At 37.3% G+C, this 22,918-nt stretch overlaps 1 protein-coding gene across 1 annotated transcript; it reads right to left on the minus strand.

Moving 5' to 3' along the window:
- Positions 1-278: 278 nt before the first annotated feature.
- On the minus strand, positions 279-17,418 carry MTFR1 (mitochondrial fission regulator 1). The gene is made up of 8 exons (XM_009634111.2): positions 17,380-17,418; positions 16,813-16,955; positions 13,343-13,441; positions 7,695-7,813; positions 4,446-4,687; positions 2,386-2,638; positions 2,038-2,206; positions 279-366 (listed from the first exon to the last, which is right to left on the minus strand). Exons 1-8 carry the CDS (start codon positions 17,387-17,389, stop codon positions 307-309), a joined length of 1,095 nt encoding a protein of 364 aa, XP_009632406.2. The 5' UTR covers positions 17,390-17,418; the 3' UTR covers positions 279-306.
- Between the last annotated feature and the right edge of the window lie 5,500 nt (positions 17,419-22,918).

The following is a 22,918-nucleotide window of genomic DNA, read 5'->3' on the forward strand; positions in this document are numbered from 1 at the left end:
AAATTTTTAAGGTGGTCAGTTACGCACAAAGAATGTTGCATATATAACTTAGTGTTAATAAACTAAAACCACCACGTAAGTCTGAGTAGAAAGCCAGGTTTGAATACAAAATTAATACCTGAGTACAATGGCCAAATTTATTCCCCTTGATGAATCACATACAAACAACGTTTAGTGCCTCAATTCTACATTTTACATTAGGTGTTTCCTGCATTGTAAGAGACCACTCGGTACTAGTGCTATTTGCAACATGAAAGATTTCAGACAGAACAGCTTAACAGTCTTTTGTGTAGTGATCTTAATGTATTAAGATTTTTCAATTAAAGTCTTCATTTTTCCTGTAGACTTCAGCATGTGTGGTCCAAACTGAGAAGGAAACCAGAAACATACTCAGATTGCTTTCAACAGAAAACTAGTTGTGAACTATTACCCATCCAAGTTGTAAGTAAAACTAGAACTCGGGCAGAGATATAATTTCCTCTATCCACCTGCTTCTCTGCATGTAGATTCCACCCACTTCATAGCCGCAAAAAGTAAAGGGAAACTTGTGTCAGCAATCAGCTGACATCACTCAGCTGAGGCAGCTAACCATCTGCTGGAGCAGTTCTGACTAGAGATAGTTCACTCTACCACAGGGAAATAAAGACAACAGATCCAGTTATCTTTAGAAGTTGACAACCAATTGCTCTAGCGGCAGTTTAACAGTATTTCTGTTCTCCCTCTATCCTGTATTTTTGTGGAAATCCTTTTAAAAACTCTATCCTACAAGGACACAATAGGAGCACTGATCTAGCAAAGTAGTTACATATTGATAAGTAACTGATGACAGATGTTTATTAGCTCATCTTGGCCTAGCATTCTATCATTTAAAAAACCCTTCCATTTTCTTAAGCTTTTGAGGACTTGATGATTCTTACTCTCAAAAGACAGACTGTAAATTTCAAGACTGGAAAGTCATGAAAAACTCATGTGTGAATAAAACGTTGCCAACCCACATTCTTTTCCTTAAAGCCCCAGAGATGCCAGGGGGGAAGGAAAAGTGATTGACTCTTGGGGCATACCTAGCCTTTTAGTTACGAAGAACAGCCTGAACACCACAGGAATATACCTTAAAGGCCTAGACCAGAAGGACACATTAGTCAACATTAATAAGCTGAAGTACTCACAAGTCCTGAGATTTGTGGTTTGGGAATCTTATTTTCCTCAGAACTTAATTCAGAGTTCAGCCAGCTCTTTGGAGTTTTATGTGCATTTTCCCAAACACACAAAGGGAAAAATAACTCTTTACCTGTCTGGTTCTATAGCACAAGGCTTCAAGGACTGCTTGCTAACAAAACCGATCTATACTAGCCTGTTTTTTAACTAAGTGTATCTTGCTAGAAAATTGCATCTTCAACACTGACAGCTTAAAACCCCCTTACTTCAATTTCACATCAATCTGAAATAAACCAGAAGCCATTAACTTGTACCATGATGTGAATTTTAACTATAATTTCATTTGAACACTCTCGCACTACAAAAATAATGCTTTTATTTACTCAGCATTTCCAATTATTAGAAGAAACTCCCTATACCAAGATCCAGCAGACATTCTGAACAATTTGCACTCTAGGAATGGCTGACATGTTTCAGGATCTTGCTTTGGAATTTCATGTGCACCACCTGAATGGTTAATGTTGGTAAGCGCAGGCACACTCAGTTCAGATTTTTTTCTGGTACGAGCCCTTAAGAACTGAGATTTTGAATTATCACATGCTTGTGGCAGCAGAAAAGATTTTGCTTTAAAAAAAATTTAAAAAAAAAAAGAAAACTCTAACATGGCTTTTTAAACCTAGGACCAAAAGAGTACACAATCTTAAAACTCGATACTAAAAATGTATGATTGCCACAAACCTGGCCTATCAGCAGTACTTCATAGGGTCTTGTGGACAGGGATGGTAACTGTAGGTATTTGCGTATGTTGGCAGGAAGACATATGTTGGCTTTCACGACAACTACAATTTGGTCCAAGCACTTATTCAGAATCACAATACTCACCAGCACTACCTCAGTCTTTGTCTTTGTTTCAGTCTTTGGAATCACTTTTTCTGTTTCACTTTGGCTATCATTTTGGTATCGATAGGCAAATTTCTTTTTGAGCGCTTCTGCTATTAATGCCGCAGGATCTGTTGGGTCAGCCACTTTAGATTTTGTACCTTCTGTTGATCTAGAAAAGAAAATGAGAAGCATTAACATAGTCCAAAACAAAGCTTTAGAAGCTGCAAATGCTTTTGCATTCTGTTTGTCAGATGTTGCATCAGCATCTGTCTCACTTTGAAATAGTTCTGACTCATAAAAACAAATCATTAATGCAAATGTTAATACATTGATATTTATGTTTATTACCTTTTCACTGAGCGTAGTTTCACACTGTTCATGTCTTTGAGGATTTCTAGCATGTTTGGTATTTCAGGCTTCTTTGGCCCATTTTCTGTCAGATTCTGTCCAGAGTTTGTTTTTTTGTTTTTCCTTTCTTTAATGAGCTCAATTGCTGATGTACTCCGTTGTAGACCTGGGGGAGGGAGTGGTGGCGGAGGAGGAGGTGGTGGTGGTGGAGGTGCAACAGGGACAGCAGCTGAAGCAACTGGATTTGACCCAACTACAAATAAAACATGTGTTACACATCAGTTTACATATAAATCCCCTTTATATCTCCCAACTGCTCAGGTAAGAACATGACTATAATAGCTTCAATTGCCTCCCCTCTGCCACCTTTAGATTATCCCATAACTTCTTCATTCCTAAACCACCTAAGTAGACTCGGCTGAAAAGCCATATAAAAATGCTTCGTGAAGAATGAGAAGCATTCTTTGAATTTCCAGTTCAAATTCTAGGTGCATTCATGTCTTTATTGCAATGGGATGGATGTCAGGACATCTTTTAGTTATGTTCTGCTCCTAATATTACCAGTACTTCACTTTCTTCCAAGAGGCAGGTACTGAGCTGGAAGTCATACGCATCTGCCACATGAGCAGTGTTTCTTCTTGCTTATCATCACAAATAAGAAATTACTATACAAGATTTTTAAATTTAAATTCCAGAGCTCAAACAGTGCTTAAAGTGAAGCTTATTCCAGCTCTGCAGGTTAAGGATTTTTAGGCCAGCTAATCATCTGTCTGAAGATAGAGATTCTCACAATAATCTTGACTTCAAGTTCCCCATACTCTTTGGGTAAAAACTGATGTTATAACAACAGAAATAACTTGACAAATAAATGAAGAAACCTCTGCTCAAATGCAGCTTTAAAGAAATCAGTAAAACCACATCAAACCAGAGTTCTGAGACTTGGAGTATAAAGTGTGTAAGGATACGTATATAGATAATAGAGGAGTCTGCCCTGTGTACTTGTAGGCATGCACACAGTGCCGTTACCATATTCTACCAGAAGAGGGAGGTAAAGATGATAAAATAAAATCAAAATTTAATTTTCCTAATACATAGCAGTAAAGTGAAAACGATGAAAAATAAGTTATTAGTTGTTTCACAAAACCACCATAATAATTACAATTTAGGAGTGAAAATATGTGATCCTTAAAACTGTTTCATAGTTTTGAAAATGAGGAGTTAAGGAAAAAGAAAGTAACTGTTGACAGGTCACAGACAAAAACTAAAAAAGAGCATCTGAAGAATTAGAATATGATTTTATACATAAACACAGGAAAAAACTGTACTTGCTAAGTGACCCTAGGAAGGAGTGAAAACCAAATGGCTGTCATCTCCAATCGACAAGGGTCACCTCCCACTAATCTTTGGAGATGGCAGACTTAGAACTGGAAGGCAGTCAGAGGTGAGGGGAGATGAGAAAAAGACTCAGGAAAAGAACTACTATTCTGGTTACTACCAGAAGCAGTGCACCACTTCTGGTTCCATCTGGACAATGTGCTTGACTCCAGAAATTATTCCAGTAAATGACTGATCTCTTTTTCTGTTGCTTATTCCATAAACTTGAGATGTGTATTATGTATTCCAAAGGCATAAAAGCATCTTGTGTGTTTACTTCATGATATCAGAGTGCCTATTTCATTACTGGATGGGAAGACTTAAGCGTTAGCAATTAAGTTACATTCTTTTAGTTTGGTTTAATCCATCATGTTTATCGTAAGCTTTGCTCTGAAAGCTGTTTAATACTACTTTACTTATCCACAGATTCAGAATTCTGGCAGACTTTCACACAAACACAAAGACTTTTGGAATACTAGAAAATACAGAAAATCTGGCAGGTCTCTTCAAGACCTATTCTGTATCCCTTGGTTAGTAAGCTGTGTCTGTCTACCAAACTAACCAAAAGAACATGGAGAAGCACTCAGTGTTGCTGTATCGCACAAAAATGAATTAGCACATTATTTGTTATGAAAGGGACAAATTAATTAACTTAATTTGTGCTAAGAATACAGCAAATTTAATACCTGCTGTCAGGTTCTGTTGTTCTTGCAAGATTACAATTTTGGCTATTTGTGCTCTTAGAGTGGCTAGTTCATTTTCTAGAGCACTAATCTTCTGCAGAGCTTCTTCATTTGCGGTCACTATGCTTCTGGATGCTGGTTCTTCTTCCAATGGGTTTTGTAAGGACATCTGTCTGCATGGGGACTTTCCAGAACGATGTAGTTCACCTGAAAGAGGCTGGGCTGTTTTTGACCAAACTTCTGACCTGTAACAAAAATACCACAAGATTCCTTTTTTAAAGGCTTTGTTATAGATAAAAACTAAAGCAGTGTTACATACAAACCAGGAATACAAGTTGAAGGCTTTAAAATTGGCTTTTCACAAAGCACTTCCACCAAGACTTTATACAGCTTAAAGTAAACAAGAGCATCACATCCTTTCCATTTGCATGAGCTGTATTTCTTCTCTTCCCCTAGTGAGCTTTTTGTGGAATCCTTGATTTCAGGAGAAAAAAGGAATACATTCCCCCTCACCCCCAATCTATTTCTCTGCCTCATACCTACTGTACTTTTTTCCCAAATGCTACCATTTTTCCCCAGTGGGCTGCAAACAGTCACTTGTAGTTGATTCCTTTAAAGAAGGAAGAGTTTCTTAGTTCCACAGCACATTTTTGTACTTTTTGGACTTCTGAAGGGACAGTCCTCCATTTTAGCAGTGTTGGGAGTATGGAGTATGTGAAACGGCTTAGTGGCACAGAGGCTGCTTATTAGTAAATAGGAAAGGGTCTCACATTTAGTTTTCTAATGCAATAAATAAAACCATAGAGAAGAAAACTTCCTACAGCTTTTAAAGAGTCCATAAGCTTCCCTCTTCTTTCTTACAAGAGCAAGAAAATGCAACTGTGTTGCCTTCCTTTATTACCCACCAAAGCTCAAGCCATGTTAAAACACTGAGGCATTACTGAGCATCTGCAGCCAAATAAGCACTTAGAAAAGGTTATATTCACTGAAGACACCAACATTTTTAAACAGTATATCTCAAGTAGAATTGATAGGGATTAATGACAATAGATTATCATAAACATGATAACTGCAAAATATAACCACATACTTAACTCCTCAATCCTCCTTAACTTCAATCCCCAAACTTCTCAGGATTCCAGGATTTATTTGAACATGAGAGTTAGAACAGTGGCTAGTGATATGACTTTTCCAAATGTGGGGAATGGCTCCAGACAAATACAGCACAAGAGCCCCATTGCCCTGTATGCATGCGTTAAGCTACTCTGGATGCACATCTGCTGTTGTGCTAGGCTTAAAGCAAGAGCCAAGATTTAAGTCTAGAACAAGCCCTGTGCTCTGACCCCCTCAATCCAAGAGTGAGGTATGCATTTGAGTCTTCCACCACACTGACAGAAGACATCAGCACAACTTGCAGAATTTTGATCAGGCAAAATCAAATATTATCAAGGATGTTAAAATTTAAGTGCTATCATCTAGGCAGGAATAGAGAGCAACTAAAGCTGAGAAGAGAACCAGGTGCTTCCTTTAGCAGCCATCTCCCTGCTCTCCCTAAATAAATAAGGTGGAAGGTGCCGGTGGTCACTTCACTCTTCAAAACCTGCCTTCTAGAAACTCTTTAACAGAGCAGAATAGCTAAATAACAAAGGGTATTTTTAGCTCAGAGCAGTAATGGTGTTTTAAGCAAATGTCTCAACTGGAATCTAACACTGGAAAAATATTATGCCTGAATTGTCACTTGGGGTGACTAGGGGTAGGGGAAAAATGATTTGTCATTTAGTTGTTTCCTCTATAAAACTGTATTTGTAGAAAAAAAATTGTGTCTGCAAGACTGTTTACTGAATTATACAGTGAATCTATGTTTAACAGTAACACCTATGTGATCTTGTTGAAACAGAGAATTTCAAATGCCTGGAAAACACCTAATGCATACCAGCGCTACTACATAATTCTGTGCATAGACGTAATAAACGGTGCACATTGAAATACTCATATTTGCTAAGTAATTCACTTACCATGCTCCATTATAAGCTGTTTGCCTTAAGGTCACTATATATCTGCAGGATTATTTTACTTCCATCCCATATCCATCTGTCCCCCTTCCCCCTTCACATGCAGAGGTCTCGGCAAATATGCAAGTCCTACATCTTTCGTAACAGGTTCTTTGAAGCAACAAAGAGCTATTCTCCCTGTTGTCTCCATTAAACATAATAGCTTTACAGTTCAATCTTTGAATGAAATGTTCCTGTGCAAGCAAAAGTAGTATTGGCCAGTTAATTTCCTTTGTCTCAAATACACTTTACAAACAGTGTTTCCCAAGCAAGCGTTGATTTCTGTGACTCCCCTCTGAGGCTGTGAAATTAATGTGGCAGTGCCAGAATGTTTGTTATGCAAAGCTTCACTGTGGCAAGTCATGTTGGAGGGCATCTAGGTCATTACTAACCTCTTTTGTGCTTTCAAATTAAGAACGGTATCCTCCGGTAATCTTTGAAGCCAACAAGCTGTGCCTTTCTCTGGAAGGTTAGTTTGTTCAGAAGAAAAACTTCCTCTGCGCTACAGAACTGTACCTTTGTTTCTGGCTAGTCTGAGCAGCAATTTGGGTAGGCTGGAATAGAGAACTTCTTCAGCCAAACTGTTTCAGGCAGTTACAGTGCTATGTAGTACTCCTGGTCCAACACAATAGTACCTATCCCATCATTCTGGACACAGGTGCTCACACGCTTCCCTGCCAGTTTTCGTAATGAAGATTAAAGACAAAAATATAAACCATAATTTTTTAATTGTCTTTAGCAGACTGCAGAGCCTTAACCGGAAAGGTGAAAAACAACATGCCAATTACTGGATTGTCAGAATGACCATTGCTGCTAATTAGGAAGCTGTACAGTACACTGCCCCATATTAATGAAAATCTCGGGAGAACCGGAAAAGAATCAGTGTTAGCAATTGTGCTGTACTGCAGCAGCCATTTTTGTGGGGACAAGGTTGCTTGAAGCTCTCACGTGCAATCCTTTGCAATAAATAAGTAAATAAAAAACACAGTCTTCCTTGTATAAGCCAATTGCCTGTATGTTCTCAGTCGAGTCTTTCATTTATAATCCTGTTAGTCTACTCTCTACCACTACCTTTTCTATCCCTCTTCCCTCTCTCTTCTCCCAGAGTTCAAGTCCTCTCCATTAATTGCAATGCATAGTAGATTCTCATTAGAGAGAAGCTAGGCTTCTTCCGCTCAGTTCAGAAGTTCAAAGAGTATACCTGAGCCTTGTAGAGTCTTCACCTTCTTCTTGAGCAACCCACCCCACATCTGCAAAGGAGGCCACTGCATCTTCTCTGAGTTGATTAGGATGGTTTCCTTCGGTGCCATGAGAAGTAAGCTAAATTTTAAAGACAAGATAGAAGGTTATAGAGTCACTACTCCCAGCCCATGTCACAGTTATTTTACCCAATACTTTCAGTAAGGCTACACATAACTATTAACACACACATGCACAAAACACATCCGTAGACTTGGCACACTTATTTCTGTCCTGGGCTTGGTCCAGAACCATTTCACTGACTTCAAACTATGCAATCTAGTCTGCTGAACACTTTACAGGAACTATTTTTAAGGTTCACAGCTAACTACATCTACTATCACATGACACTACTGAACACTAAAAATCCAATAAAAATTGTTACCCTAAAGACTAACAAACATCAACAATCTCAAGTAGTTTGCTGTATTAACTCAAATAATATGTTTTTAAATTATATTCATGACCAGTAGTTAATAAAGACATTAAGACTACTAGTACTTAAGTCTTTTGCTCTGATTTATTTTGAAAGTGAAATGCTGTTGAAGCACATTTCCTTTCCCCTACAACTTCCAGAATTTCTGTGTAAGAATAAAGGTGTGTATATTACACAGGGGAAAGAAAAAAAAACAAACCCAGCCATTTCTGCTTGCTCAGTAATCACAAAGACTTTGAACAAGGGGTAGGATGCAATCATAATGGAACACGCTATTTGCTAACAATCTCATTTACAGCATGCCAAACAAATTGACCATTTTCCAGCATGGTTCTGGTATTAACTTTACAGCTGTTTGAAGCCAAAGGTGAGCAAGGCTCCAGATACTGGAACCTTTCTTAGATCTACAGTTAAGTGACCTGAATGGAGATTTGAAAAATTGTTTGGACCATCAGTATATGCTCTGTAGCCTATAAAAAAATGGTTTCAAATCTACTCTGAAATACTGTCTGCTTTCCCAGCTTAGGCAAGGGCATGCGTACTCAGCCATTGGACTACTGAGCAGCCTGGTCTCAGGATCTTAGCAGAAAAAAGCTACTGAAACATCCTTCAGTAATTTATTCTGCTCAGTCTGTCACCTTGAGTTACTTATCTCCAATGCAACTATGCCATCTCTTTTGCTTGTGTTACCTAAAATCCACAGGCCAGATTTGCACATGGGCCGTTGCAGCTGTGTAAGTGCTGCCTGCTGCTGGTAGTGGCCAAGAAGCTGGTAATATTGACAAAGATGGTGGTAGTACGTAACAGTCTGTGAAGACAGCTTTGATCCATTCTGTTAGCACTTAGGTCAATTAAGCTCTGTAAGAGGAAACTATTATATAGCAGCAACTATGACATGTTAGCATTAACCTGAATTTGTAGCAGACCTATCACAGTAGGACTGCAGGTTGGATGAGGTGAAAACATTTCTGAAGAACATCCACAGACATTTTAGTTGTAGCCTTTGATACAGAAGTCCCAGGAAGAGAGCAGTTGTGGGTTTGGGGTTGTTTTTTCCCCAGGAGTTGTTACAAACAGCTTTGGAAATTGAGATTAGTCATCTTCACCTCACACTCTCGCAACTTGTGTGTGAGGCTTTATCACGGCTCCCAGGAGTGTGTATTGGCACCATCAGATCATTTGGAAACAACAGGGTTTTTTCCAGGTAGCATCAGCACAGATGGTAATATGTTTATCACATTAACAGTTGTGCCTAATACCATCACAGTCTGCCTCTCTTTAAAACAGTCTAGAGAATACTATATTGCATGTTAGGATTTTCATTGTTTGAAGTTTCCTTGGCTTTTTTCTTTTTTAAAATAAAAAGGAATTTTCATGACCACAGCATCTGTATTAATGTTAATGGCAATTTAAAAAATCCATAATACATTAGCCACTTCTTGCAGGTGATACAGATTTTCCTAATGGTAATGGCCACATGAGGAACTATTACCATGAAAAGACTGAAGGCACATTTAAATAAAGGCACTACACGTATTTGCATCAAAAATGATTTTATAAATCAATAGTAAAGAATGCATTTACCACTGCCAGGTTTCCTGCATTGTGAGATAAATAACTTCTAATCCAACATTTAGTAGCAAGCCTTCTGTTATATCGTGATGCAAGTTTCTTCTTACGTTTTTATTCGTATTTATATGTAAACAGAATCTGCTTGTTACCCCATATACAGATGTTTTTCTTTATCCCTAAAAATAACAAGGCCTTCCACAGCAGTGAATTTCGAATTTCAAGTTATGCAGGATTTTTATTTTAATTTAAAGGTTAAAAGCCAACGTCCCTCTCTTAAAACTTTCACCTGTCTGTAGAACAATGCTTAAACAACTCTGTGACTACCCTATTGCTCCAGCCAATCTCAGCTGAAGAAAAACTGGACATCTGCTCTACCAGCACCTGAAACAGAGAACAGAGAGCTGAAAACAGAGACCCAATTCTAGTGGATGTCATGAACTGAATGAAACAGAGTAGCCCGCTTTTCTTCCTCTGCAAACTATGTAGTTGCTTCCCCCATTTCTTCCTCCACAGGAAGGAAGAAATTTTTGCCTCTTTTAGTGTGCATGTATGCTGCACACACACATGCCTGCCTGTGTGCTTCAGACACATTACCACATGAATTTCTGAAGAAAAGACTACACACACTGTACTGTTTTGGCTGATGTCATAGGGTATCTTGAGTTGGAAGGAACCCATGAAAATCATCGAGTCCAACTCCCAGAGTCAGCCTCACCAGTGTTTCCACCTGATTTCAAACTGAGGACCTTTCCCGTGTTAGGCGAATGTGATAACCACTACACTGCAGAAACGCTGCTCGGGAGGATGTCAAAGCAGGAGTCCCTGCTTGTTGTTTGCTCCAGGAAGTGGAAAGCAGAACAAATATTTTTATACGATTAAGGACAGAATAAAAATTCCTGATTTCAAATGACTAATACAGTTAGGTATTAAACATTTGGAAATACTTCTTCAAGTAAGACAAACCTGCTATGATTTTTCAATTAGCCCGGTAAACTCTGATGTTTGCTACGTGCACACCAATTCCTTACAATCTTTAACTTCTATTGAGTTATCAGGTTTCCCTCAGACAAAGAGGAGAAGCATGGGACCAGAACAGAGAGACTGTAGCTGAAGGATACTATCCTGAGAGACAGTATTGTAGGTTTGGTTGAATCTACCTACACTATATTGGCAGGTTTAACTTTATTTTCTCCTAAAGACTACAGATAAACCTAAACAACAATACAACACACAAAAGGACTACATGAACCATTTTCATTTGTTCATGCATATAGAGTACATAAGGCAAGCTCTGCCACCACTTACTGAATAGATAAGCAGCATTCAGCAATTAATTTAATGTTGACTATGGCAAGATCCTCAGAGACAGATACTACGACAGTCAGTAGACCTCAAAAATTAAAGTGTTAGTCTACTACTCTTTTTTTTTCAGATTAGCTGAACAAAAGCATGCTAGAAGAGAAGAAAGAATGAACGTAACAGAGATACTGAAAGAATATCTCTTAGCCATTTATCATAAGGAAAATGAAGACATGGAAAGTTTGTTGCTCTTAGATAAAGTTAGAAACACTGATGATATACATGCACCCTCAGACGAGGCAAGTAAGGTTTGCTTTGGTTTTTAAATAAAGGGACTTACAGCAAGGTTCAGTGCATGGTCCTTTCATAATATAGCTAAAGCTGGCAAGAAAGAAAGAAAGAGGAAAAGACAGCTATAGGAAAGCATCAGTTGCAACAGGATAAAACCGATTGAGACCAGTGTTGAAATTCATTATAGAATCTTGATGCTGAGATAGACATAAAAACAGATGTTAGCATCATACTTTTACACGTTCAGCAGTTTATATCTTAAAATAGTTTAAAGCCTGCATAAACCATATAAATTTTAATGTGTTTCAAGGCCCAATTTTTTAAATTCATATTTCTAATTCAATGAACTGACAATTGTACTTCTATTTTTAGAATCCTTTCCTTTCATCTAATAGAAGATGAATGTTTATACTTAGTGTGCATAAAATCTAGGCAAAGCTGACTGAATGTCTCTTTAAGAGGAAAAAAGGCAAATATTTTATTTATTCTAACACAGAATTCAGATGAAGACATATACATATTTTTATTTCAACACTAAAAATATTCAGGAACAGATTCCACAGATGTATCTCACAGCTCTTTGCAAGTACATAAACCAGAAGTGTCTTCTTTTATGTACCATATTAAGAGGAGGCAGTATTTGGCTATCTGCAAATGAGCATTATCTTCCCTTGTATGGCCTTTACAATACAGAAAATCAGACACATTACAGGAAGACTTCACTTACTTTCAAATCTGAGGAACATGGAGCCTTATTGCTGGCATAAGTACTATTAATTATATACCCAAAAGTTTAAATCGAGCATGTCATTTTGTTGTTCTTCTCACCTGCACAAATCCCCACAACATATATATTTATTTTTTAAGTTTCACCAAGCCACTAGTAGTGGGAGATGGTTGTCCCCCTAATTTCTCAATGCGATTATTTAAGAGGCAAAATGTTAGCATGGCTTTTACTATCACACCAAAAAAGGCTTCTGTGGTAAGCTGGGCTATCCCATTTTGCCATAATAATTTCAAGTCTAAATATTGTTCATACATTTCATATAGGATAAAGAAATTATTTTAAACAGTGAAAAAAATTAGCTGTGTGGCAATTACCTTGTCTTACAGTGTGGGTGATGATTCCCACCATTCGTCTTTATGTTCCCCACCCTTGCTTGGCCCAAGAAACACACCTCTCTCAGCTTGAGTTTCAAACACTAAATTTCCCCAATTCTATACCCAGCCCCTAACCCTAACACACACACAGTTGAAAAGATTATGTGTAACAGCTTCCATTTTCCCATCTGTTCCTGAAAGACTTGTTATAAAAAGCAAGGGTTTTCTCCTCCTTAGGCTTTTACCCTCACTCTTTACCCTCCCGCTGTATGCAGTTGAAGTTAAAAGCAAACAAGTCAGAAAACGGCACAGAACTGATGTTCCCCTTTCACCTATACAGTCCTAGCCCTGTATTTAAAACAAAAGCAAACAGAGTACTCATGTTAATCTTGTTACTAATTTTTTTACTTTCTGATAAGGTTGTTTATTTTGTTTATTTGCCCAAATATTTTAAAGCAACTGTTCACCTTTACATGCCTCTTAAGCCTAGCTTATAAGTACTGTTTATAGAAATGTTTCAAACATTTTTCTCTTTGATGAATATATTTTTTTCCAAGAATAACTTTTTAATACTGCATTGTCTCATTTTAGAAGTTCCAATTTCCTTAGGAAAAAAATTGTTTCAAGTTTCATTATGTGCATTACAGCAACATGGATTTAGGTTTTAGGCAGTACAGAAGCTGAAGAATCCTTATTTGGAAAAATCTCAACTGGAAGTGGGAAGAACTGAAGAAGACCAGTTCTCCTGTGTGCCTGGTTTTATCATTTGCTGGTTTTGCAAACCCTCTAGTCATTCATTTAAATCTAGACATTTATTTAAAGTGTATATTTGCTTATAATCTTTTGATGCAAGAGCAAATCCCTTTAACAGTATAGTGAAGCACATATTCTAAGCTGTTGAGAACACCTACCTGAAACTGAACTCTTGGACACTGTATAAGAGAGAGGTTAGTACCAATTTTTCTTACAATACTTCGAGATGAACCATAAGGCTTGCTTGACCAAAGCACCTAGATGGGAAGGAAAAAGAAGCCAGCTGTTAGGTAACCGATTTTTACATCATATTGGAATAGTTTTTCCTTACCCTTCCATACTATGCTTGTCCTAAAATGTATTTAAAGTTATTCCTTTCATGTTAGAATAGAATATAATATAAATACGCTGAAATTTGTATCAGTGAATTCTTTACATTCTATACCCAAAATGGCACAAAATTTGTTTTTGCCATTACAATATAGCTATGGCTGTTTAAGTTCAAGACAGCCTTTGAATTAAGCTTAAATTCAAAGCAATAAATCAGGTAACACAGAGGGATTCAAGAGTTGGAAGCATCTTCAAAAGCGTAATTTGTCCATTTTCAAAACAATAGAGAACCTGCATTGGGTCAGACACCTCTTTTTAAGGTGTTTCAAGAAAAGCAACTCAATCATGAAAAAATCCATAAAGTTACGTAATTCTACATTTCCCAGAACATGTTTTTTCTTTTTTGATTAAGAGCTCTTCTAGCACAGGAACAGTGCCTACCAGTCTTAATTAAAATAACTATAAGCTAGCACAAGCATGAAGACGTAACTGTGAAATTAAAGACCAAAAAAAAGGGAGCAAATAAATACATGAGAACAGAACTTTGTCCTAAAAAAACATAAACCATCAAGAACATTCACCTCGATAAAATTGCACGCACCACCTCAATACACCTGGCTTCATCGGAACTGTTTCTACTGCGATTCAGATTTCTTCTATGTTGTGTCAACAGGGATCGAATTTGTTTTCTTTTTTTGTACTTAATGATGGGAATGCTTGGTCTACTATTTAACCACAGTTGTATGAAATAAAATGAGACTTTAATCCTAGAAGAATATTACAAAATGAGCCAGAACAGAAGCAAAGAAAAAAAAAAAAAAAAAAAAAACCACCAGAGAGAAGTAGGAAAGATTTCAGCACAGGGAAAGACAACAAAAACAATGCAAAGAAGAAAAAGAGTAACGGGAAGACTCTAGCACAGAGAGCACTGTTAGCAAAAAGTTAGAACACAGTATGGTAATTTAAAAAACTTGGCCTGTGTTTACTTATAGTTGTAAATATGAATTTACTACTCAGATCTTAGTTTTTAAAAAGTCGCAGCTTCAAGCAAACTCAGCATCCTGTTAGAATGCTGCCCAACAAAGAACCCTTAGCTAGAATCCCGGCTGTTGATACCGAAACAACCCTCATATAGCATGGCAATATTACACTACTGTGTGAGTAGTGTAATGCAGCTGTGGGAGTTTCACAACAAACAGCTGAATAACATTTTGATATACTAAGCAAAGACCACTACTCAGATTTTGAAGGTTCTATTAAAACGAAAAAAATATGCTCCATGGTATTTATCACCACATTGTATTATCTCAGAAACCACACAAACACTTTGGCTGTCTTTGAACAAGTATCCTTCCTTCCTGTGGCTTTCTTGGAATGTATAAATTTTGACAAAATAAAGCTGCGCTGTACATATGCTACGCTAGATCCTCACATCAGAGCGGCAACTTTGCCATTAATCCACTCAGACCCATTTTTTCCATTCTATGAAACATACATTCTCTTGTTTAATATGCTACTAATTTTGAACACAATTTTTTTCAATGCAGACTACTCTGTTGATCCTGCATTTTGGATGCCTCAAGGACCTCACATTCGTGACTATCACATTACTGTTTGTCTGTATATCTGAGCAAATAGCAGGTAGATCAGGAGCCTTCAAGAAAAATTCACTGACAAACAGTACCACAGTAATACAGCCTCACTATTCACAACGGATTCTGATGTTAGAAGCAGAACTGTTGGCGATAGCCTCAAAGCCATGCTGCACTGGAAAAAAATACTACTAGTCAGGGGAAGGCTTAATTAACTACAGAAGTACTTCCACAACAGCAAAAGAGCCTAGACTACATGCTGTGTTACCAACATAAGTGCAGTGCATTTTAAACAAGTGGCAAAACTTGTTTAGAGATTGCTCAGACCACAGAGATGATGTTGACTGGCACCCAGATCCTCAAAAATATTTGGTGCCCAAATGCCCTTAGGGTTGTTCAACAACAACGGTTTGGTGCGCCAAAACTTTTAATGACTCAGTTTTGGTAGTTCAAGATATGCCTGGACAGTATTTTCAGAAAACTGCATGCAAGCTGTGCCAGAAGGTATGCAAATAAAGCCAGGACACTGCTCAGCTGAGCTAATAAGTCTCAGCACCGCTCTACCCAAGTTCACACAGATTCTTGTTGACTCGAAGCACTGGCAGAGCAAGTCTGCAAAATATTACTTAGTCATACCATCTTATTGCATCAGTGTTTTGCTGTTGGCCAGAACAGCTGACATTTGGAAACGTAATTCCAGTATCACAAACTTGATATAAGTAGAGAATGGGGGGAAACATTAAAAACTTGTTTCCACCCCCCCTATTTAAGCTGAAAGATGTTGCTGACAATGACCACAGAAACATTCATGGCAGTCCAGCATATTCTCATATTTTGAAAATTCAAAGTTATACTGCAGGAAATCTCAGATCCAAGTTAGAATAAAATCCTAAAATACAGATTCTTATTGGTAATTTTAATTTACAATGTAAAAACAATTTGCTCTCCATAAATTCCCAAGATTGATAAAATGTTCTACCACAATAATCTAGAGTAAGAACTGCCATTCTAAGTACTGCACATAGCTGTTAAGTATTTCCCCATTGTTAAAACATTAAATTATTTTGACAATTTACAGGGATTACTGCATTGAGGTCAATACTTTACTCAAAATAGCTTCCTGAAGGTCCCAGTGACAAAGCAGTTGATGTGTAGCAGATCTCTCTCTCTGTTAAGCATTCAAATAAAACTCTACATGCACTTTCCTCCAAGAGGAGAGCTATGCATGCATATTCCTCTGTTTCCCCAGTAAAGAACACAGTCGTGTTGCTCTCATGTACTATAACACTTTCAGGGGAGGTAAATATAGCACAATCATGATCATCTCAGTTTTATGGGGCTTTTCATATCTTCAAGATAAAGGCAAAGAAATAAGATTATTTGAGAATTAATATCACTGTTAAAGATCAGTTGAAAATTTTCCTTCAGCTTTCAAAACACACACAGAAGTCCAGCATGAAAAGCAGTGTTGACAATGTAAATAGTTTGTTATTAGAGCTAGAAGGAACTGCATGGTATTTTTAACACATACATTATTCAATACTTCAGTGTCCACGTAGTAAACTTCGTACTTTTTCAGCAATGCAGAATCATAAAAGTATTGAGTACCCTTAAAACTGCTGGAATAGATAGGCACAAACTAAAATACGTAAAGTGCTTTCTATATGTGATGTTCTGAAAAGATGAAGCAAGTTTGAAACACTTACTGATTCCATGTTTAATCCAACTTGTTCAAAAGCCATCCTAATCAAGCGCTTAAGCCAGCAAATCATTTGGAATGGAAAAAGCCTTTCCAAGCTTGGATTTAAGCCTTCCAAACCTACAGGGCTGCGGAGGTTCCATAGTACTTCTGAAATGAGAAACACAAAGATTTTAGATGCACATTGTGGAACATACACAGAAATAAACTGCTACATATTTTCATTAAAAAAAAAAACCAAGCTTGAGAAACAGTTACTGAAAACAAGACATATTAGGTGACAACACTTCCTAGTACTGCAACATTTAGGCATTAGGAAGGCATTTATTTAATAAAGGCGACAAAGATTTTTAGTAGTGTCATTTTTAATAAATCAAATTGCAAAGTTAATCATTAAGAAGTTGGGGAAATGATTGCTGACTTGAGCTTGGACAGATGATGGTGCTCAACAACTCTAAGTGAGCACTGAGCACTATGGAATGCCTGCAGCTGGGGACTAGCACTAAAACTAAAGGGTCATACTCCTATCTAAAACTCATTTCTATGCAGGAACAAACTATAGAAAGCTGATCACCTCTCTTCATTCACATTCTCTGACAGCTTTGTTGTTTCCTTCTTTTTCCCACAACTGAGGAGAGAAAGGAAACATGGAAAAATGACTAATGCAAGAAAATAACAGGAAATAGCGTAGATGTGGGACCTGAAAATATTCAAGTGATTTATAAAGTTGGACAGATTTCAAAATGCATCTATTTATATGTACTACCATTCACTTAAATCAAGATGTTTTTATTGCTCCACTAGTGAAAATAGTGTAGCTTTTCTTTAACTGTGTTCTACACCAGTCATAACTTGGATGCCACTGAGAAGTGTATGCCACCAAAACAAAAAAGGAAGCCACAGATTTAGGTTTACACTTGTTTTGTGTATCAGGCTAGAAACAACACTCTGTTGAACCACCCTGAACAACATATTTGTAGTATGAACAACAGTATTGCTGAAGCCACTACATATATATACATACACACACACAGTGATGACTAAAGCAACGTAGCAGCAAGGTATGGGTACTCGGGAAGTTTGAAAGTCAGGAGATGGAAAAGCTATGCTGTTTGAAAGTGCCCACAAGCACTACAGTTAAACCATCACTGTTTCCATTACAAATGTTTTTTTCAACAGTTTACAGTTCCTTAGTAATAACCTGCTTCTTGTGGAAACTTGGCAGGAACAGTGCAACTCTACAGTTATCTTTTTTTAGACAGGCTTAAGAAAAAAAAGTTTGTATTAGTTTCTCATCACCACAGAAAGTAAAAGACGCTTCCTAGCAGGATTTCCTTTTGTTTCTGAATAAACTAGGCAGAAGCTACTAATCTATCCGCTAAAGGAGGACTAATGAAAATGTAAGATAAAGTTATTTAAAAAAAAAAAAAAGCAAACCAATCACCAAGAGATTAGAATGGAAACTGCAATTGTTATAAGAAAAACAGTAGGGAAGAATAATGGGCTACCTACCAAACAGCCATGAATATAAACTACAGCAAACATAGTAAATAAGTCAGTCATGGACTTACGGAAAGCTGGAAAAGTCTGTTAGGGAAGCATTACCATCTACTTTATCCATTCTTCCTTTAAGCATCTGTTATTCTTCCCTTAGACAAGCTACCGGACTGTATGGACCTTTGCTCACATTACACCTGCTGTGCTTTTGCAACAGGAAGAATACAAGTCTTCCTACGTGCCCCATATTAGATCTGGCATCATAGCTATGCATAGACATGCAGAGACATAAGAGACAGGAACGCTCCTTTAAAAGGGTAAACCTGTTCCAAAAGTGTGATATATGTGATGCACTCCACCTCGTTCTAAAGTTCAGACTTCTTGAACATGTAGTGTGGATATCAGAGAGAAGAAAAATGGAAGCCATGCCAAGACATTCAAACAAAAGAGAAAAAAGGTAGAGACTATTGCTGAGCAATTGCAAGGACAGGGCTGGCTGGTAAAGGCAAGCGATAGGACTATAAAAGGATGACTGTATCCTGACACATTGCTCTTTCAACAGATATACAGGTCATTAGTTTAAAAATCCCAAGACATAGTCAAGAGTCATATGCTTTGTTTCAGGAAGTAAAGAAAAGCTATTTTGTTTCTGATCAACTGGGAGGACCGAGTTTAATAACAGAGACAATCCAGACAGAAGTGAAGGACTGTTAGAACTTCCTCTGAGGAAATCAGAGTAGGTCTAGAAAGTTTCCACGAACTCAAGAAACTGAGAGGCAAAGAAGTAAAGGAACGACACAAAAACTGTCAAGATAACCAACTGAAGGCACAAAGGCAGATGCAGAGAAGAGTAGCATAGTATTAGGATGACAGAATAGTACAGGTATGAAGTAGTAAGTTAAAAAAGGGTACGGTACAAAATGCATTGCAGCTTACACGCATAAAAAAATTCCTACATATGTATTAGGAGTAAGCAGGAGACAAAGAGATAGTACCACGATGTAACAGGAGAGGAAAGAAATCAATGAGTGAGTGAGACAATATATTCTGTGTTTTCACTTTAAGATGGTAGAAAAGACAGAGACAGATGTCAGAATGGGTTACAGACAATTCTGAAAAGTTATAAGCACCCAGGACAACAGTGTCCAATGAAATTCACCTTGAACAGCTCAGAAATTAGCCAAAGCAATTTCTGAAATATTAGTGATTACTTTTAGAAACTTCTTTAATGAGATCTAAAAGACCCAGGAATAAAAGAAGGAAAATGATGACACAAATCATCAGGAATAGTCCACAATACTTATCCTGCCCCGACACATTTAGCCGACCTTTTATAATTCCAGGTTCCAAGACTCTGATGACTGAACACAAAAGAGCATTCATTCAACAAAACAGCTACTCCCGTAAAATGATTATTTATAGTTCACATCATAAATAATTGTTTCTTCTGAAGCCTAAATACTTAAAAATACCCAAGACTGGGATCATCAACTCCTTGCTCTTGCCAATGACCTGTTACCTGCCTTTGCAGAAGAAAGTGACAGAAATCAAACTGTAAGAGCGCAGAGCACCAGCCAGTTCCTGGATTAGCTTCCTTAGTTCCTGGCACTCTGGAAAACCACTGTGTTTTAACAACCTCCAGCTAATTTGTTATCAAAAAGGAGATCTAAAACGCAAACGCTTTTAAGTGTATCAGCTTGATATTTTTATGAGATCTATTAGTTTTCTAGAATTATCCCCAGATAAACTTGATACTTATTTCTTCTAGACTATATTGCACGATACCTTTCTTCATAAAACTCCATTATTTCACAATTATTTTATGTGCCAAGAACAGAAAGGGTTCATTCCAAATGAAGCTGGTGGACAGCAAGAACGAAAACATTAGCAAATTTTTCTCTCATGCTCTGTATATATGCCAATTTCAGATGCAGAAGTTAAATGTTTATCGCTTTTATTAACCTAGAACAAATACCTCTTAAAATATTATTTATTAGTGACTATTGATTATTATAATATGGATATTGTTTATCCTCCATCTTCTTTATGCTATCTAAACTAAAAATAATAGTAGTTTAATTCCCCTACAGCTTCCACAACTCAATTACTACAGTAAAACGGCCTGATAGTAATATCGCTATAACACATAGTCCTACTGCTGCGCTTAAGCAAAACTATTACAAGAAAAATCATAGACAAGATTCCCAAAAGATGTTAGAAGAGTAATAACATGAAGAATTACATCTCCCTGCATAAAGCATGTTGGGGCTGCAATTCCATGCGTTCTTCATTTATAAAACTCTATTTACACAGAAATTAGCCATGCTGAAGAACTTACTTTCTGATATGGAAACACACAGGAATTTCCTGGTTCAGAAATGAGGAGGTCTACATTTCTGAGTGTCAGGGATCCCACCTCAGCCTCCTTGAACTCTCTTTTGCCCCCACTTTTCCCAACCAGTTTTGCAGGTTTCATTCAATACTGTCATATCAAATACCAGCCTACAAAGCTGAGAGATAATACCGCTTATAAATTAGAAAATGGTCATGAAATAAATATAAAGGCTCTGGAGGCTGTAGACATAATGTACACCACTCAGTAAATATGAAAGGGAGCCCTTTGCCAGGCTTTCTAGTGAGTCCTATCCATGAGAGATGAAAAGAAAGAAAAACCAGATGCGACTGCTTTCAAATTGAAATCCTTCTATGTGTATTTCCTGATGTCATATTTGTCCAAGTCGCTTTCAAATTATGAGTTCTTGCTCTTAAAAAGAAATACAATATTCATATTTTTCTTAATGAAGGAAATTTTTCTCATTCGTGTAAGATCCACACAAAAATAAAACAGAATGGCAGCATGGGCTTGACGCAGAAGATCAGCCTTCACAAAGAATAAGCAAATGCATGAAAACTGAAAATGAAACGTCTAGTCTCTAAACTGAAATGGTATGCATAACATAAAGAAGTACAAAATTTTCAAAGCAGTATGGTTTCAAAGGAATACCTACCACATCAAAAAAAAAATCACACACAAAAAGAGTAGGTTCCTCCTTATTTTAGCAGGAAACTAGGGCACACATACCTTCACAGTCTCTAAGACTGTTACATGACCCAAGCTCATCTCATGAAGTTATATCCATAAGGAAACGTATTAAAAAGTAATAAAAGATAAAGCCAACAGAAAATTATCACAGCAACAGCAAGCCAAGCAGGCAGGAAGAATCTTCTGATAAAGGACTAGATCCTGTCCCAAATCAACACAGACCAGTTGTAAGTAATGTAAGTATTTGGCAAAGATCACACATCCAACTAGAGAGGTCTATTTTTTAGCTTGGAAGCCACAAATAATGAAGTGCCCTATTACTTTCAGAAACGTGTGTTTGGAAAGATATGCCAAGAGAGATAAAAATCAGTGAAGACTACAGAGACAATCAAGGACTGATCTAAACTAATACCAGCATGAAATCTAAAGCAAGAATACTTGCAATAGGTGTTAAAGCTTTGTTTAAAAGTGTAGTCTAGCCATATATACCTCAAAGTGCAAAACCATATTCATCACACCTTACTGTATCTTGACAACTAAGGATGGAGAACAAAAAAAAAAAACCTCACATGTTTAAACACAGTTTATTCAAAAGTCTTTGCTCAGCAGAGTTTATATCTACACAGTGCAATATGATACTGCGTAGCGGTAAATGAAATCCTTCAACATCTCTAAACCATACAGTATTATACTGTACACAGTCATAACCATAAACCTACACTTTCCTACCAGACAGACCTCCCTAGCCATTGTTGTGAATGCCAGCCATTCTGCAGCACCTTTAAGAAACAACAACATGCAAATTTTATTAGCAAAAGGGTGCATTTGTCGTAAAAACCATTTTAAATGTTCTGGTTTTCCCCCCAAATCTCTCTTTGTAACAACATTGAGCTCCTACAAGCAGCAATCGTATTTCAGCTAGTGACCTTTATGAAGAAAATTATTTTGATTCAGCAACAGTTAACTGAAACTTTTAGAGCCAATGTGCATAAAACTCAGATCCCTTCTTTCCTTATCACCTAGGTGAAAAGCAGTGGGTATTCGAGGACAGAATTATTTCCTTTTTGTTTAGTCTTTGTAAGTCGTGTCTTCACAAGAGCTACAGAGGACTACAGCTGTGTAAATATTAATGAAGTCTTGCTGACGCTATCAGACAGAGATCAATAAACCAGGGTTGATGTCAGCTTTTAAACTCTACTCACACTCAGTATTTGAAATTTCAACAGCTTGTTAAACAAAATAAAACCAAGCATCTAGCAAGTTACTTATTTATGACAATTACAGAAGAACCTGAGCTCCCCAGCAGTACTACTAAAGGTATACAAAGTTAGTATCATAAACTTACAGAAAAGGAAAATAAGCACCAGACCCCGTAAGAGTAGGCTCCTTTTCCCCTCTATATGCTACCTCTGTATTTTAAAGCCTCCTTAAAAATCTTATCCCAATTATCTCCAGGTTATCTTTTGTTTACGTGATTTCCTGTGACCCTGTCAATCCCATCACAGCAACGTAAGAGGCTTTCAGTTTCGGTCAGCTTTGCCTGCAGAAACGACAGCTTCGACCCCAACACCCC

The sequence above is a fragment of the Egretta garzetta genome, unplaced genomic scaffold (assembly GCF_000687185.1).
Source record: "Egretta garzetta isolate BGI_Z169 unplaced genomic scaffold, ASM68718v1 scaffold132, whole genome shotgun sequence".
Lineage (NCBI taxonomy): Eukaryota > Metazoa > Chordata > Aves > Pelecaniformes > Ardeidae > Egretta > Egretta garzetta.

Bases quoted from the DNA above. Each gene is read 5' to 3' on its own strand.
- MTFR1 (XM_009634111.2), bottom strand. The intron at 2,207-2,385 runs GTAATAAACATA...TTTCTTTTCTAG, and splicing joins AAACTACGCTCAGTGAAAAG to ATCAACAGAAGGTACAAAAT. The intron at 367-2,037 runs GTGAGTATTGTG...TTTCCTTCTCAG, and splicing joins CAAAGACTGAGGTAGTGCTG to TTTGGACCACACATGCTGAA.